The sequence below is a fragment of the Zonotrichia albicollis genome, chromosome 8 (assembly GCF_047830755.1).
Source record: "Zonotrichia albicollis isolate bZonAlb1 chromosome 8, bZonAlb1.hap1, whole genome shotgun sequence".
Taxonomy (NCBI): Eukaryota; Metazoa; Chordata; class Aves; order Passeriformes; family Passerellidae; genus Zonotrichia; species Zonotrichia albicollis.
In genome coordinates, this window is record NC_133826.1 from 27,379,622 (window position 1) to 27,395,411 (window position 15,790).

The following is a 15,790-nucleotide window of genomic DNA, read 5'->3' on the forward strand; positions in this document are numbered from 1 at the left end:
AAACAAATTAGGCTGCAGGAACAAGTTACCATGCCTCAGCTGATCCGTGCTAATTGTCTGTGTGCAATCTCTGCAGCAAACACAAGGTAATTTGAATTAGCAGGGGCAGTCCAAGATCATTAGGAACTAACGAGGACATCAGCATCTCCAGGTCATGGGCAGCAGCTCCTTGTCTCTGCTTTTGTGTTGGCGCTGTTGTCCAGGCAATTTGTTTGGCTGTGTGTGGAGTCAACCATTAAGGGAGGTTTTAGAGGCTGCTGCATGGGGAGGTCAGAAAGGAGCAACTAGCCCAAGTTTTGTACAGCCAGGCAGAGCATGTGTTGAGCAGTTTAGGGATGTGCATCTGCTTCATTTCTGACTTGGTTTTTAGAGCTGGAGGATTTGTTCTTCTGCTTCAAAGTGAATGCATCAGTGTAAGCACAGCTGATGTTGCACTCAATGCCATTACAGTTTCCTCCAAACTTTCAGGGAAAATAAATTGTGGGAGTTTATACTTGAAACCCCCAAATTATTCTCTCCTGTGATATCTGTGCCTTTTCTTCCAGCCTCCTCTAGTGTTCCCCTGCTTCACATGTTAGGTCTTGTCTTTCAGACTGTAAAGTCATTTAGGAATCAATGACTTAAGAATCTTTTAAGTGACTTTTTGTATCATTTCGGTTGCTTTCTATGCACCTTCCATACTGGGCACTGATTCAATTATACCTTTTTTATGTGCCAGCACAATGCAGGTGTCTAACACCAACAGAATTGCCTGTCTGTAAATTAAAAATCTTTTATAGTTACCTGGGTCATCTTCCAAGACTTATCTGATCGACTCAATCCCTAGTAAAGCACAGTAAGTTCTTTTCAAACTCCTGCTAATGGACTGGGAGAGTTTTTGATCATAGTTTGTATCTCGCAGTTGTTTGATGCTGGAGTTCTACAGCCAGTGAGCTTTGCAGGGTTCCCTTTGTATTTCCCTTTCCAGGCTTGGCAGCTTTTGTGCACTTCAGTGTCCTGAAACTTGGTTGCATTCACTCTGATGTGTCTTCTTGTGATTATTTTCCCTGTCTGGTTGCCTTGATAAATGTGGAAAAGCTATCTCTGCAAATTTCCGTTTTTTCCTTTAAGTTATACCTTGCAGGATTTGCATAATGTATTTTAGTCAGAATACAAACTTGGACTTCAGGACTTAAAACAGATTAGGGGGTTTGAGTGTTCTCTTACCTTAGGTTTTTTGTACAGGCATTTAATGAAATTTTTATGATAATCTGTGGATTGGGCCCAAGTCTGAATTCTCCCCAAGTGAGCAAAATGAGAGAGAATGCTTATTGCAAGATAAAACATTAACATTTTTATTATACTTTTATATGAAGCTTCCTATTTCACTAGGTAATCCCCATCAGAAAAATGCTGTTGAAACACTTCTTCCTCTTCTTGTTCTTCCTTCTATATCTGCAAATAATTCCTAGCTGGTGTGGCTGAACCAGAAAGCTGGGAGGTTTGTTTAGTGTCTGCTTCTCCCACCTGGAGAAAAAGCTCTTCACAGTGAAAACACAAATTTCCAGAACAGCAAATGTTCCAAGTGGCCACAGCACCCAGCCATAGGAAATTTAGGGGAGCCCCCAGAGCCCTGTGGTGACCAGAGGGCACTGAGGCTACACCACTGTGGCAAAGAGGTTCCCTTCAGAGGAGGGCACCCTCACCACTGCTCCGTGTAGGAAGTGGCACCTGGCTTACACAAACCTTCCTCCTGGCCTTCAGAGCAAGCTTTGGTGTTGCTGTGGGTGGAGAGTGACTCAACAGGATGGGAGAAGAGACCTACCTGCATTGTATCCTTGGGCAGTTCCCTCCTCAGAGGCATCTGCCACTGCAGAGTCATTGGCTCAGCTAATTAGGAAGTGACTGTTGCTATGTAATGTGTAAATAGTTATTTGGAGAAATACTTATTTCCCTAAGTATTACTGGTATCACCAAGATATCAGGTGATAAAAGTGACCCGTTGGAATGTTTACAACTCATTTGTTTGATGGTACAGTGGAAAGTGTCCCTGCCTGGATGATCTTTAAGGCCCATTCAATCCCAAACCATTGTAAGATTCTACAATTTTTTGTTAAAGATTGAAATGGGGAGGAGCTGTCAGGTGGGTTTTCTTCCCTTTTGCCTTTTTTTTTTTTCTTTTCTTCCCAGAAACAGATGGGCTGATAATGCTTTCAGGTTGTTTTGATGGATAAACAATGTGATCTGTCTGTAGCCTTGGTCCCTGAGAGTGAGCAATGCAGAAAGCACTTGTAATGTAATACCACGCTGATGAGAGGTGCATTGATTTTTGCAGCAGGTGAAGATTATGCAAGAGTAGCCTCAAGCATTACTAGTGGAGCAGGGGAGGGAACTGTCTTAATTTTTGCCTGGTGGTGACAGTATAGATTTCTTTCTCAAGACTCAGCAAAAATGCTGTTCTACAGGCGTCATAGCAAGTTGCTTCAGCTTTTGATTTCCAGTTAATATATCCCGACAATTTTGCTCTATCTGGGTCTTCCTTTTCCTAGGGACTAAGTGTGTCTATTTGCTCTTGTTTTTTAGAAGGAGAAGAGAGGGAAAGGTAGTTTTTATTTTTAGTTCACTGCAGGTACCTAGTGAATATTTAATTTTCCCTTCCCCATTTGGTACACTTCTGTGATGGTGTGAGAAAAGAAGAAACTAATTTTACTGATGAAATGCCAACATTGTATTTGCAGAAAAGTTGGATTGCTGCTGGGGGGATGTTGGGGAGGAGACGACAGGTGAGGGAGCCAGGCACATTCCTTGTGGCAGCTTTTCAACTCCATTCAGTTTAAAGTTAAGCTCTTTCCCTGGAAAATAGTGAGGAATTAGTGCTGGTGTTTCCATTTATGACTCAGCAAAGTTAACAGAGTGTTTTAAATTACCGGGGCAGCTTTGATGTGATTTCCTGCTCGTGAGGAGTGGAGGAAGCCAAACCTCTTACGTTACTGCTTCCTAGTCAGAGTGAGATCAAAGGTGCTCACTCTAGCCCCGTTCCAATGGAATAATACATCAATCCCGTTTGCCTTTGTTACATGGACATGGGAATGGCAGAGACAATTCTTTATACCCTGGGCAGAGCAGTACTTACAGGTGCTGCAGAAAATAAAGTTTCCCTTCATCTAGGCCAGGGAGGCAGCTGGTGATAGCAAAGTGCACAGTCAGGTAAAACTGGCAGCACTGCAAAGGCTCCTGAGCTGCTGGGACTGACGGACTCAAATACCTTGGGCTGGACTGGCCCTGCTCCAAGTGCTTTGTTCTCCAAGGGTGCCCTGGTGGGGACTCACCCCGCAGCTCTGGAGCAGGTGATGCTGTAGCAGAGCCGGGGCTGCTCCGGAGGAGGAGGAGGAGGGAGGAGGAGGAGGGCTGTCCCCACAGGGCATCTCTCTCTCCTTGCTGCTCCCGCTGGCTCTGGCGGGCCGGCATGGGCTCGGTGGCTGCGGGCAGGGCTGGGGCATCGCCCCCACAGCCGGCTGTGCCTCGGTGCCACACCACACCTGTGTGTGCTGGGCTCTGCCCGGTCCCAGGCTGCTCCCCCTCTTAGCACTCCTTTCCCCAACAGCGAGGGGCTCCATGTCAGCAGTTTGCTTTTGTTAAAAGATAAATATCTGCCGAGTGAGACACTAATACTGCAGGGTCCGGATTCCTTCGCCTCTCCTCCTCTGTGCTCCATTTTGTCAGTCTCCAAGCATCCATGGGAGAGACGTATCATAACTCTGCTGAAATCAAAATCCGGCGTGCAAAGGCATCACAAGTAATGCTATCCCTGAAGAAAGCTTCTCTCCTTTTTTTTCCCCGGCTCTTTGGAGGAGAACGCCGCTCTCGTGGCACCAGCTGGCTGTCTCTCCCCATAAACCTTGCTTTTCGCTGCCGTGCATCAGGATGCTCAGGGAAAATTTCGGCAGCGGAGGGAAGGCGGCAGTTGGGCGTCTGTTAATAGCCTGAAAGTAACTAATGAGGATGTGCAGCCGGAGCGATTGATTGAGGAGCTGCAGTCAGTGCTGGGCGCTGCTGCTGCCGCTCCGCTCGCTGCTCCCCGCCGGGGAGGGAGGCAGGCAGGGCGGTCCGAGCACCGCGATCCCTCCGGGGCCAGTCACGGATCCCCGGGGCCGGCAATGGAACTTGAGGCGGCATCTTGAAAGGAGAACGGCAGGAGTCACAATGCCCCTGCCCGGAGTCACGGCTTGCTCCTGCTCTTTAAGGTTCAGAAGATAACAATGGACTTTCTGCTAGGAAGTGATTTTTTCCCTCCCCGTGTCGGGGGGTGTTTTGTGAAGCTGGATTCTTTAAAGTCTGGCAATTGAGCTGGAGATGGGCAGCACTTGTGATAAAGGTATCTGTATGCATACATATGCATATCTAGCTCTATATAAAAATGCATAGATGTGTGTTTGTGGAGAGGATTTTAATGCTGTGTGTACCTTGTTATGCTGTTATTCCAGTATTTGTACAGTCAAAGACTAGTGCAGCTTTTATGAATATTCGTGCTCATCAGATCAGTCTGCATGGATTTAAGATGCCAAAGTCATGTCTTAGTAAGGTCATACAGCCAGAACAAGGAGAAGTTGACCTATTTTTTTTTTATCTGCAGAGATATATATGTCATATTACCAGGCACTTATAAGTCTTCTGCTGGTTGCATGCTTTGAGCAAGTAGTGGGATCATACAGGACCGAACTTTGACCTTTGCCGAATTGCATTCAGCTGGGACTAAAACTGAGCTTCCCTGGGTCTTGGTTGGAGTTTTCTCTTAATTACTGCACTGCTTACATAAAAAAATTACATCTAAACAAAAATAGATTTAAGTTCTCTGAATACTGTCTCTCAAACACTAACGGAATATTAAGTATGTCCAGATATTGATCTTTAGAAGCGCTTTTTATTTTAATCTTCCACAGTCAAATCAGATTCACAACCTTGAATCTGCCAGTGAAAATGCCACTGTAGGTTAACAAGTGAATAAGATACAGGTAAATAGAGGTGGGTTCATTCAGCAGCTTAGTAAGGCACTCAAAACTTTCCTGAGGCTCCTGTCCTAGAGAGCACAAAGCCTGACTATTCCCCACCCCCGGGCACCCATTCACCACCTTGTTCTTCTCTCCCTCAGAGGTCCCAGCAGAGAGATCTCCTCGCAGACGGAGCATCTCGGGGACCAGCACCTCTGAGAAAACCAACTCCATGGATGTCCCGAACACTTCTCCTTTCAGAGTACCAGTAAGTGTGCCTGCCCTGCACAGGGGCATTGTCTCATTGCATGGGAGGAGGACATTCAAATATCAGTGTACGGCCAGGCTGGGGGAGCCTGGGGGCAGAGGGATATTTGGTTAATATTGCCACTTGACCAAGAGGTTTTGCTATCAAGTGTCATATATTATCAGTAAGATTCCTGATGTATCCCTAACTTGCTTCCTTTCATTGCCTTGATGTGAAGTTGCAGATAGAGAAACATCAGTGTTAATGTAGGCAGCGACCTATATAAATACTTTTGAAGTTGCCTCCAGGGATTGCATTCCATATTCAATCCTGACAAGGAAACAAGTTCCTTTAGGTTAGCTATTTTTCCCCCTTGCCAGTGAAGTACATAGAAAATTGAAATGATTTTATAGTTTATTCAGAAGCTGATGAAATTTCTGCAGGTGTGTTAATTCCTCTTTAGCTCTTTGGGATTTGTTCTGAGTTTGGTTGGCTGTGAGTTTGCATGAGAGTGGTTCAGCTACAGCCTGGGTTTTGCTTGGCCAGTCTTTGGTCAGTGTGTCCAGCAGCAAAAAGGCATTTCTATTATTAGACTGAGGACAAATCATCAAGTTAAAATGAGGTGCCCAGTAATTTTCAACAATATTTGTTCATGCTTTAAAAAATCTAACTTGAATATTGTGAATGTTTTCATGCTCTCCTTTACTTTTGGCAAGCAATCTTTGTACTTCAGAATAAATCCTGCATCGTGTCATTTTAAAAATAAAATTTAAAAAACAGCCAGAAGATGTAATGAGAGTTATTTAAATTATTCAAGTATTAAGGTTGGTCAGAGTGTATAGAATACATGGTGTTTGAAGCAACCTGTGAATTCATGATATATTGGAATGCAGAAAGGGACCAAGGAAGCAGTGAATGCAGTGGGTATCCTTACTTGGGCTCTTTCCAGAGTCATAGAATAATACAGATTGGAAGGAACTAGACAATCTCCAGAGGTGCTTTCCCACCTGAGCTATGCTGTGTTCTGTGAAGGATCCTCTGTCACTTCAGAGATCTGTTTTCTGGATGCTACTTGGGGAAAAAGGGGCCTTGATCTAGTTGTATGTGAAGCTGATACAAGAATATTCTGTTATGTCAAGTTCTGAGATTTTGATACTGAATCTATGATACACAGAGTTCCAGGAAGATTTCTGAACTCTGAGAACCTTCAAAAGTCTTACCCATGTCTTCATTTATAAGAAATTCTGTTTTCTTTGCCTTCATCTATAAGTAATAGCTCAATCCTTTAGATGTATATGTGCTTTGTAGTAGCCGTTGTCTATTAAGTGTCAGAAGTGTTTGATGACTATCTGTATTGTTTATTTTATATGCCTTTATATGCCTCCTTTTTTTCCTCATTTTTGTACCATTCCTTTTAATGATGATCCTATCTCTTAAGTAATGTTTTAATGGCTCTCTAATTCTTCTCTAATAGTTCTCTGATATTTCTTAGCTCCTGTTCCCTTTCAAAACAAGAACCCTGCAGAATGTTTCTCATTTCCCCTGGTGGTGTGTTGTGCTTTTAGGACTCTGGCAAATAGGCTCAGGAAGCAGTACCTGGCTGCTTTTCTTGGGCACAAACCAGCAGAGAGCTAGAAGCTATTTGTGCCACGTGGAGCTGGGTTCTGCTGCTTTGTCTGCCTGACCACCTGTACACCCAGGAGCATAATGCACCCTCCTGTCCTCCTGGTGGGGACAAGGCTTCTGGCTTTGGAGGTTTTGTTCTGAGTAACCCATTTATACCCTGTTACTCCTAAATGGGGGCTGAGATCACCCTGCTTTAAAGCATGGCACCTTGTGGGCTGTTTAAAAGAACAAGCTGCAATTAGAAGTCAGCTTTCTTAACAATACAGATGAGCTCAAGCCAAAACTGCTGAAACCGAACCCACTGTTAACTTGGGAGATTGGCACACACCTAATAGGTGGCTGAGAAGATGGGGAGGAATCATGTTCCTGCCTTTGACTGATAATAAGAATTTCCCAGCTCTCAGAGAAGGAGGAAAGGTGACTTGGTCACCTCGTGAAAGTCTCAGTCTTGGATCAGTGATCTGAGAAGAGCTGCAAGTGAAGGATGCAAAAGACAGCTTCAAATTTGTGTCTGTGAGGTTGTCCCTAGTTGACAGGGATTTATTCTGCATATAAAGGAGACCAACAGTAAAAGAACTTGCTTTTTTGTTTTTCCAGGCTTTGTCACCTAGAGTGCAGGTTGGAGGGCTCCAGGCAGCTGCAGCATAATGCTGTCTCAGTGATTCTTCCCCTGGCCCTGACTCTGTGCCATACCTTGTCTGCTCACTGCTTGGATTTCTAACAGAAAGCAGCTTAAGGCAGGGGACAGCTTAACCTTCTTCCATCCTGATGGAAAATTATGCTGAGACTTTCATAATAAGTTGCTTTTACAGCTTTTTAAGTTTGTCTCTCAGAGCAGCTATTTAAAAGCTGTCTTCTCAATAGGACAGTGGCTTCCAGCATGTTCTGTGCAGGTTTTTTCCTTTCAAGCACAGGCAGTGGTACTCACTCAGAACAAGGCATCTGTTTTTTTAATGCTGCTAATTGGCATTGCTTTAGCATCTGGAATTTTGATTCATCACAGCATAATTGCCTTTAAGCAAACATTTCCTTGACAATGCATTTTTTAAGTTATCTCTTCAGCAGTGGTCGTCAATGAGGGATTTATTTTTAAGGGCTGATGTGTAAAGTTTGGGAAATTTGCCTTTTTACCTCCTGCATGGGCACTGGAGGAAAAGCTGTATATTTAAATGTACTAGTGTGTGAAAAGCAGAATTTCAGGATGAACCATTACATAGACCAGCGTGTCCTGTGTGTTGTGAGGGTGGTGAGGCCCTGGCACAGGCTGCCTAGTAAAACCTGTGGGTGCTCCATTCCTGGCAGTGTTCAAGGTCAGGTTGGATGGGGCTCTGAGCAACCTGGGCTAGTGGAAAATGTCCCTGCCCATGGCAGGGGGTTGGAATGAGATGATCTTTAAGGTTCCTCCCAAGCCAAACCATTCTCTGATTCCATGATGTGTTCTGGTTATCTCCCACCAAGGGGAGTAAAGGGTATTCTGCAAATGCTGACACTGCACAACACAGACAGAGAGAAGAGCTCTTGGTGCTTGTCCTTTCTTTTTCTTCCTCATTGCCCCAGATTTTCTTATCTTGAAACATTAGTCTCCATCTAAGTTCAGCTGAGTACATTGATGTTTGACAATTTCCAGGTGTGTCAGGAGAGAAGGGAAGGGCACAAAAGGTGGCAGAACAGAGATGAAGAAATGTCTCTACTCACATACAGACAGATGTGTGCTGTTTATAAATACATATATAGGAGAAGTCATCATTTTAATAATGGATCTTATTTAACTGAACAAACAGGGAGGCAGAGGGAGCTGGCTCCCAGTGGGATCTGTGACGCATGGGTGGGCGAGAGAGCAGCTTTCCCTTCCCACACACACCATGTCCTGGCAGTGCCTCCTTCTCCCTGCATCCCTTCCCTGCTGGGGCACTGTGCAGCCCCAGCAGCACTGCTGCAGCCTGGCACATTCCCTCACTGCTCTGCAGTTGGAATTGGGTAAATGTGGGACTGTGCACATCCTCATCCTCCTGCAGGAGGGAGAGGAATCTCTAAACTCACCCTTCAGACTCGCTGTGCTCTCCAGTTTTGGCTCAGAGTTGTTATTACAAATAATATGATTCATCCCTGTCTGCTGGCTAATGGGGAGAGGAAGATGAGAAAGAGGCAAAGGAACAAGTGTGAATGAGACAGGAAAGCCAGAGCACAATCCTTGAAGTAAATACAATGATTTTTATAGGAACCCTGATGTAGAATACTTGCAGATTGCCTTCCTTGGTTTGTTTCTGGCTGAGGGTATAATTGGATCTATAGAAGTGCTGTCTGCCTCTTTGCTCTTTAAGAGTACTGCTAAATGGAACAGAAGACAATGCAGCCAGCCCCAGTGAAGGTCAAAGCTTGATGAGATCTCGTGGCTGCCCAGCCTCATCTTTTATGCAGTCAGCAAGATTGTTGCTTCTCCAGAGCACTGCTCTGCTCCTGCTGTGCTGCCAGGGTAGGACAAGGCTGAGCTGTGCTGCCTGTGTGACCCTGTGGCATACAAATACACATTTTTAATTCTGCATCAGCACCAATGCAGAGATGGAGTTGTTGATTTGCATCAGTGTGAGGCACCACAGCATCCCCCATGAAAAAGGTGCTCAAATCTGTTCCCTCAATTGAAATTTATATTTTTTCCTTCCACTTTCTACTCTTTACTTCCTGTGACATGTTTGTTTGAATCTACTCCAATTTTTATCACTTGTCTGTGCTGTGATGCCTTAGATATGCTGGCAATTCCATGAATTATGTCAGAAAGCATAAATAGGTGACTGACTATCTCCAGGGTGCTCACCACACTTTGATCCATATATTTATTCTGGAGTAGTGCTGCTCATAGGCTCTGTAACCTTCACAGTGTCTTGCTGCCGCAGCAGATTTGTTCATTATATCAAACTTCAGTGTTGCATCAATGATGGGGATTTCCAGGCTCTGACACTCGAGGTCTGGTGGACCTCAACAGCATGAGCATTATTCTCTGGTTTGGTGTAAACCTGACCTATCCAATTCCTTTTATTCCTTAGTTACTGTAGGGGGGCTATGAATGTACATAGCTTTAAACACTGCTCACATTCCAGTTGTCCTTGGCTTAGTAGTATTTAAATATGCACCAGCTCATTTTATTCTTCACCTCCAAATCATGACTTAGTCAAGTTATGCAAAGTTTAATTAATGCATTCTCTGCAAATGAGTCCTTCTGGCCCTTTTATCACTTTTCTTGCTCTTGTGTTTTTAATTCCCTTCAATTGATTCTCCAAGTTCTGGTACTGAAGTTCACAGGAATGTGTGTTACCAGTTCCTAATTGCTCCTAACCCTTTGTGTTATTTCTCTGTCCTCCCTGGCCCTCGCTTCACCTCCTAATTTAATATAGCTCCGTGTAATTAATGTGCTGTTTAACTTTGCTTCCAGATGATTAACAAGGATGTTAAGCAGAAGCAGTCAGGCCACTATCCCCACCACATCCCATTGGACCCTTCCTTCTGCCTTGATACCTTATCACTTGTTGTAATTACTCTTGTTAGATATTCCTGCAGCCATTCCTCGGGTTCATGTTACGAGCTTTAGCAAAGCTCATTTTTAATAACTTTTTTTGTAATTAGCATGTGTGCTGCATTATCAAAAGGTGTTCTGAAGTGTTGGGCTGCATGCCAGGGAAAGAGCCAGGGTCAGGAAATCATTGCCTGCCCTTCCTGACAGGCTCAGGTGACCTGTTTCTTATCATGTTACTTTTTAATCACTGTTTAGTTGTTCTCCAGACAGGCTTTTTACCTTTATTCCTTAATTCCTGGATAGAGGCTTTTTAGGATTCTCCTTCCATGTGCTGTCCCTGCTGTGGGCAGCCAGGTGCTGCTCCCAGTTGTGTCCATGCTAAACACTTTGCTGAACTGGGATCTGAAAAGCTGCTGTGGCCCTCTTGGCTATCAGGTAGCTCTTGCTTCCTCATGCATTTTTCAGTGTAATTCCCAGGGACTTGGAAATTGGATTCCTGCAGGACTTCTGGCTGCACATCATGCAGAGTGCACGCAATGCTAGGATGCATTTTATTAACAGGTGTATTATCCATGTACCCTTGTTACAGTATCCTCTGCATTACCTTGGGTTTCTTATTACTGTTCCTAAACTTGTTCCTCCTATTCTACATCCCTCCTGTGGCTGCAGACCATCTTTCATTGGGAAGTTGAAATTGTTATCTGGCCAAATCTGCAGTGCTGTCCCATCAGGGGAAAAATATCTTTCCTGATCCTTGCTGTTGATCAGCTTGTGTCCTGAAGCATGATTATTGCTCACTCTTGTTATTTTTAAACCTGACTAATGCAGCTACATATGTTATTCTTCCTTATATAAACACATAATCCTTTTTTAATCTTGCTGAAAAAAAAATTTGTCTGTATAATATCTTGTGGTGGTGAATTGGATGGGCTCATTTATAGATAGCATTAGGAAAAGTCTCCTGACAATCTGAAACGTGCTGCCTCTCATGTTAAATTGCCCTTTGGTTTTCTTACATAACAGGGTGCATGAGGAGCTTAGATAATTTCCATTCTATTTGTTTTATACATCTATAATCCTGTCTTGCCTTTGTTCCTAAAATAAATAGTTGGTCTCTAAAATATATCATTTGTAAATCCCCCTCTTGTTGCCTTTAATCAGTTTATACTTCTGGAGTTCTGTTTTGTTCTGGCTTTCTTGCTGAGATGAGAAAATCAGAAGAGTGATGCATTAGAGTGAAAGCTACAGCAGATTTACATAACACCACTCTGCTTTTATTGGGCTTTATCCTCTGTTGGGACATTCAAACATGCTTTTTATTGTTCTGTGCCTGTGCACAAACCTCCTGTTCAGTGACATAGGGCCAGGTTTTGGGAGGGTGGCTGTTGTAAGTCCCTGTCTTGTTCTGGATATCACCTCCAAAGTGTACCCAGGGTTGTTTTCAGCTGCTTTTCTACTGTGTGAGTGGTCCAGAGGCTTTTCAAAGGGAGTTACTGCTAATATTTTAATGCTGAGTGTTACTGGGCTCATAAGCAAACTTCACTTCCTTGATAGTTAAATTTGCCTTCTGCTGTTGTTCTGCAAGGAATAGCAAACTTCAGCATTTTGCTGCTCATTCCTGGAATATCCTTCTAGTTTGATCTTTCCATTTTACCACCTGGCCATCTTCCCCTGCTTCTTTGCCTTCCCATAGCTGTACAGCATTACTGGCACAGGACAGTGTTTTCACTTGGCTATGACATTGTTTTTTTCCTTGATAGCTGCTTGTGAACAGCTTCAGGAATAAAATGCTTCATGTCCTCACCAGGCACGTTCGTGGGGAGGCAGTTCTGCTGTCATCCACTGCCACTTGAGGGTTCTCTTTGTACCCATCCAGCCCTTCCCCTCAGAGAAGATGAGTCTCATGGCTCTGTAAATGAAGTTACCCACCTGGTGTTATTAATAATGCATTGGTGCTCCTCATCAAGAATTACAGATGTTCAAGAAGCATTGCAAGGCTCCGATGCAGTGTGTTTGTCCCCAGAAAGAACTAATGGAGGGAACAGCACTGTGTGTAAGATGGACTTTTTTTGTTGCCCATTTTACCCCACTTTTAGTGCTCTGAAACTTGCACTGATACCATTGCCTTTTATAGATGGCTGATCTGTGTTCTAGTTATACACAAATTCATTTGTTCATGGCTGAATTCACCTTTCCCTTTAGAACAGCCAGGACAATCATTATTTATTATGCATGGGCTGCTCCCCCTGGAGTGGAGAATCATCATGTCCATAGGGAGCAGCAGTCCAGGAGTTGAGTAGCTCATACTTGGGCTGCCTTTGAATTTGTGAGACACTTCTGTGCTGCCCTGCTCAGGTTAAGGACAAACAGCCAGTTGGCATCTTTGGACAAAGTCATCTTTTCCTAAAGCCTAAACTGCCCTCAACAGCCACCACCCCTGGGTTGGAGATACTTGGGGGTGAGAGTTTCTGTGCTTTCCCTGTGCAGTTTGAGGGGAAGTTTCCAAGAGCCTGCTGAATTATCCCTTCTCCTGTGGAGATTGTTTCTTGGCAGAGAGGGAGAGTCGAGTGGCTTCACTTCAAATGAGATGAACAGAATTCTCAGTGGGATTGAATTATTTTTAGAGGTTGTTATCATTGGGTTTTCTTAGGCCAGTGTTTGATGCTTTTGGATGAGGTGACAAACCAGCCCTGACCTGTTCCTGATTGTGTGTGTGTGGTTGTGCACCATTGCTCTCTCCCCATCTCTTTTCCATCCTTGTTCCCCTAAACCTGTGACTCTGAGGGCTATTTGCACTGAGCTCCATCTCATCAAGTGTGAACCTCAAATCTGTCTCTTTTCAAATTTCATCCTGGCTAGTTATCCTACCAGATATTTTGTACTTTTTTTGATTAAGAACATAGTCTCATCAATTTGGGCAGTTTGGGTAATAATTTACATCTTTTTGTCTGAGGGTGTTTGTTTAAGCAGTAAAATTCTCACTGTTTTTGAAGAACTTCCATGATGATTCTTAAAGCTCAGACACTCCATTACATTTAGGTATAAGAGCCAAACAGCCAAGAGTCAGTTTTGTGTTGAAATATGTATTTAGGAGAAATGGCCAGACATAAGAAAAGCAGTAGAGGTGTTTTTGTCTTTTAATGGTGCAGGCTGCTTTGTAAACATTGGCGGGGATTTCTTGTCTATAGGAGTAAAAGGAAATAAAACTTTCAGTTAGGTGGTGTTGTTGCAAATAGAAGTTTATTTTTCATCACTACATTTTTTTTTCTATCTGCACTTGGTATTTAAAAGCATTTCCTTTGGCAAATGGAAGTCAAAATCTCTGCTCAGTTCTGGCACATGTGAATTTTTCATGCTGCTCCCAGTTTGTCCATCTGTAAGCACTGGCCCTGCATGAAATGCCAGCACAGAACAAATACTGAAAATGTTTTCAACTCTTGAGGATGACCAATAAGCACACCCTTTGTTTGAATAAATTGTTGTCTTTAAATATGTTCTTACCCTGTTTGTTTTTTAGTTTGTTTTATTTTGGTTTTTTGTATAATCAGCTCTGGCTAGCCTTATTAAACCCCAGATAGAACATTTGTTTCATTGGGGTATAGATTATGTTCAATTAAACCAAGAGCATGTTCCATGTTAAAGCAGTACCAATTTAAAACTGTACATGCACACAAAAATGAATGTTCACCATCTTTCTCTGAGTGTGATTTGGAATTATTCAATATAAATACTTCTGGACCCCTGCTGAATTGGGTCAGCTTTGTCTTATTTGCCCTTAAGGTGAAAAAGCCCTGTTATTTCATGTTTGCAGCTGGAGTAGACTGGGAGGAACTGGACTGAAGCCAGGGTCCAGCAGATCTGAATCCCTGTGGCTGGGTTTGTTACCTTTTATGCTGAGAGGTCAGAATACACAAAAGTGCCTTTGAAAGGGCTGTACATCCTCTACTTGAATTCCAGCAACTGCCCCAAGAGAAGCCCAGGAGCATCTATTGATTACAGGGGTTTTTCAAAGGCACTTCTTCAATACCAGGACCAAGAGAAGTGCAGCATCATGGGCAGAGTGAGCAGCACACACAGCTGAAAACACTTCTTCCCTTTTGACAGGACCTTTCCCCCAGCACATTGGATACATTTGTGGGGTTTGGTTTTATTGTTTGGAGGGTTTTTTGGGTGGGTTTTTTTTCTGGTTGAGGTTTTTTGTTGGTTTGTTGTTTTTTTTGGGGGGGGGGGTTTGTTGTTGTTTGTTTGGTTGGTTTTTTTTTTTTTTTTTGTATTTCAATATCAAGCCTTTTCTTTTCCACTTTATCAGGAAAATGTAGCATCTTTCACCCCTGAGGAGCCTCTGGCTCAGAAACTAAAACTGAAGGGCAGTCTTAAATGTAGCACTGCCTTCAGATGCAGAAAGCAGATTCCCCTTCCTTTGTTGCCTCTGTCTCCAGAGGTTTTCACTACTTGGCTAGACCAACTCAGAATTAGGCTGACCTAGTGTTGGCAGCACACTCCCATTGAGCAGGAGATGATCCCAGAGGCTTCCTCCAGCTAACATGGCTTTGGGCTGTGATTGTTGGGGGAAAATTGTAGTTTGAAGAGAGATTCTTTGAAGATTTATTTTATTTTTAGATCCTAAGCAGATTTTTGAATTGAGCTTTGCTTCTTACCAATATTATAACTGATATCTGAAGCCACTGGTGTGGGAAATGCTTTGAAATTTTCTGTTCTGGCTAGCCAGATTATTGAAATTATGAATTATTTAAAGATTTAATGTGCTATATCTCAATTAAAAAGGCAAACCTGGCTGCAACTGTGGGCTCAATAGAAGCTCATAATATAAGAACCTCTGTACTTTGAAACTCACCAAGAATTAAAAACATGGCATAGAGAGGAGAAGTAGGAACAAATAATGATATTGAAGATTGCTCCTTTTTAAATGATAATTGTGGGGTTTGGATCTCTTGTATAATAGTTGGAATCCACTGAAGTGCCCCAGTAATGTGAGCAGTGCTAATTATTGCAATTGAGGCTCTCCCCTCCTGGAACTGTCACTGCCAACCCAGCCCTGTCTTTCTTCCTGCTCCCAGCAATCCCAGTCCAGCCTGTGGCTGGCATCAAACCTCTGTGTTTGGGCTCAGTGACAGAGCACCGAGTGATTCATGGCTGGCATCAGTTTCCCTGTTTCACTTCTGCACCTTCTCACTGCAGGGCTTCTTCAGCAAGCGCCTGAAAGGGTCCATCAAGAGGACAAAGAGCCAGTCCAAGCTGGACAGGAACATCAGCTTCCGTCTGCCCTCCCCCAACAGCTCTGAGGACAGGTAAGGGGCAGAGCTGGCACCAGCACGTGGGTGCACCCAGGGGAGGGGGGCAGGAGGGGGATTTATTGTCCAGCTGGCATGAGGGGGTTTGTGGGGCTGCCTCTGTGCTTTTAACCTTCTTGTGCAGTGTGCT

The 15,790-nt window shown here is 43.7% G+C and overlaps 1 protein-coding gene across 13 annotated transcripts in view; it reads left to right on the forward strand.

Moving 5' to 3' along the window:
• Window positions 1-15,790, forward strand: part of RASAL2 (RAS protein activator like 2) — a 163,783-nt gene that overhangs the window by 111,199 nt on the left and 36,794 nt on the right. For 12 of the 13 annotated variants that reach the window (XM_005490209.4, XM_014269275.3, XM_014269278.3 and 9 more), the window contains 2 exons: window positions 5,129-5,235; window positions 15,548-15,657. In XM_005490209.4, coding sequence (XP_005490266.3) covers window positions 5,129-5,235; window positions 15,548-15,657 — 217 coding nt within the window. Of the gene's footprint in view, window positions 1-3,438; window positions 4,355-5,128; window positions 5,236-15,547; window positions 15,658-15,790 lie in introns of those variants that run through there. The other variant, XM_005490208.4, reaches the window with a different exon arrangement.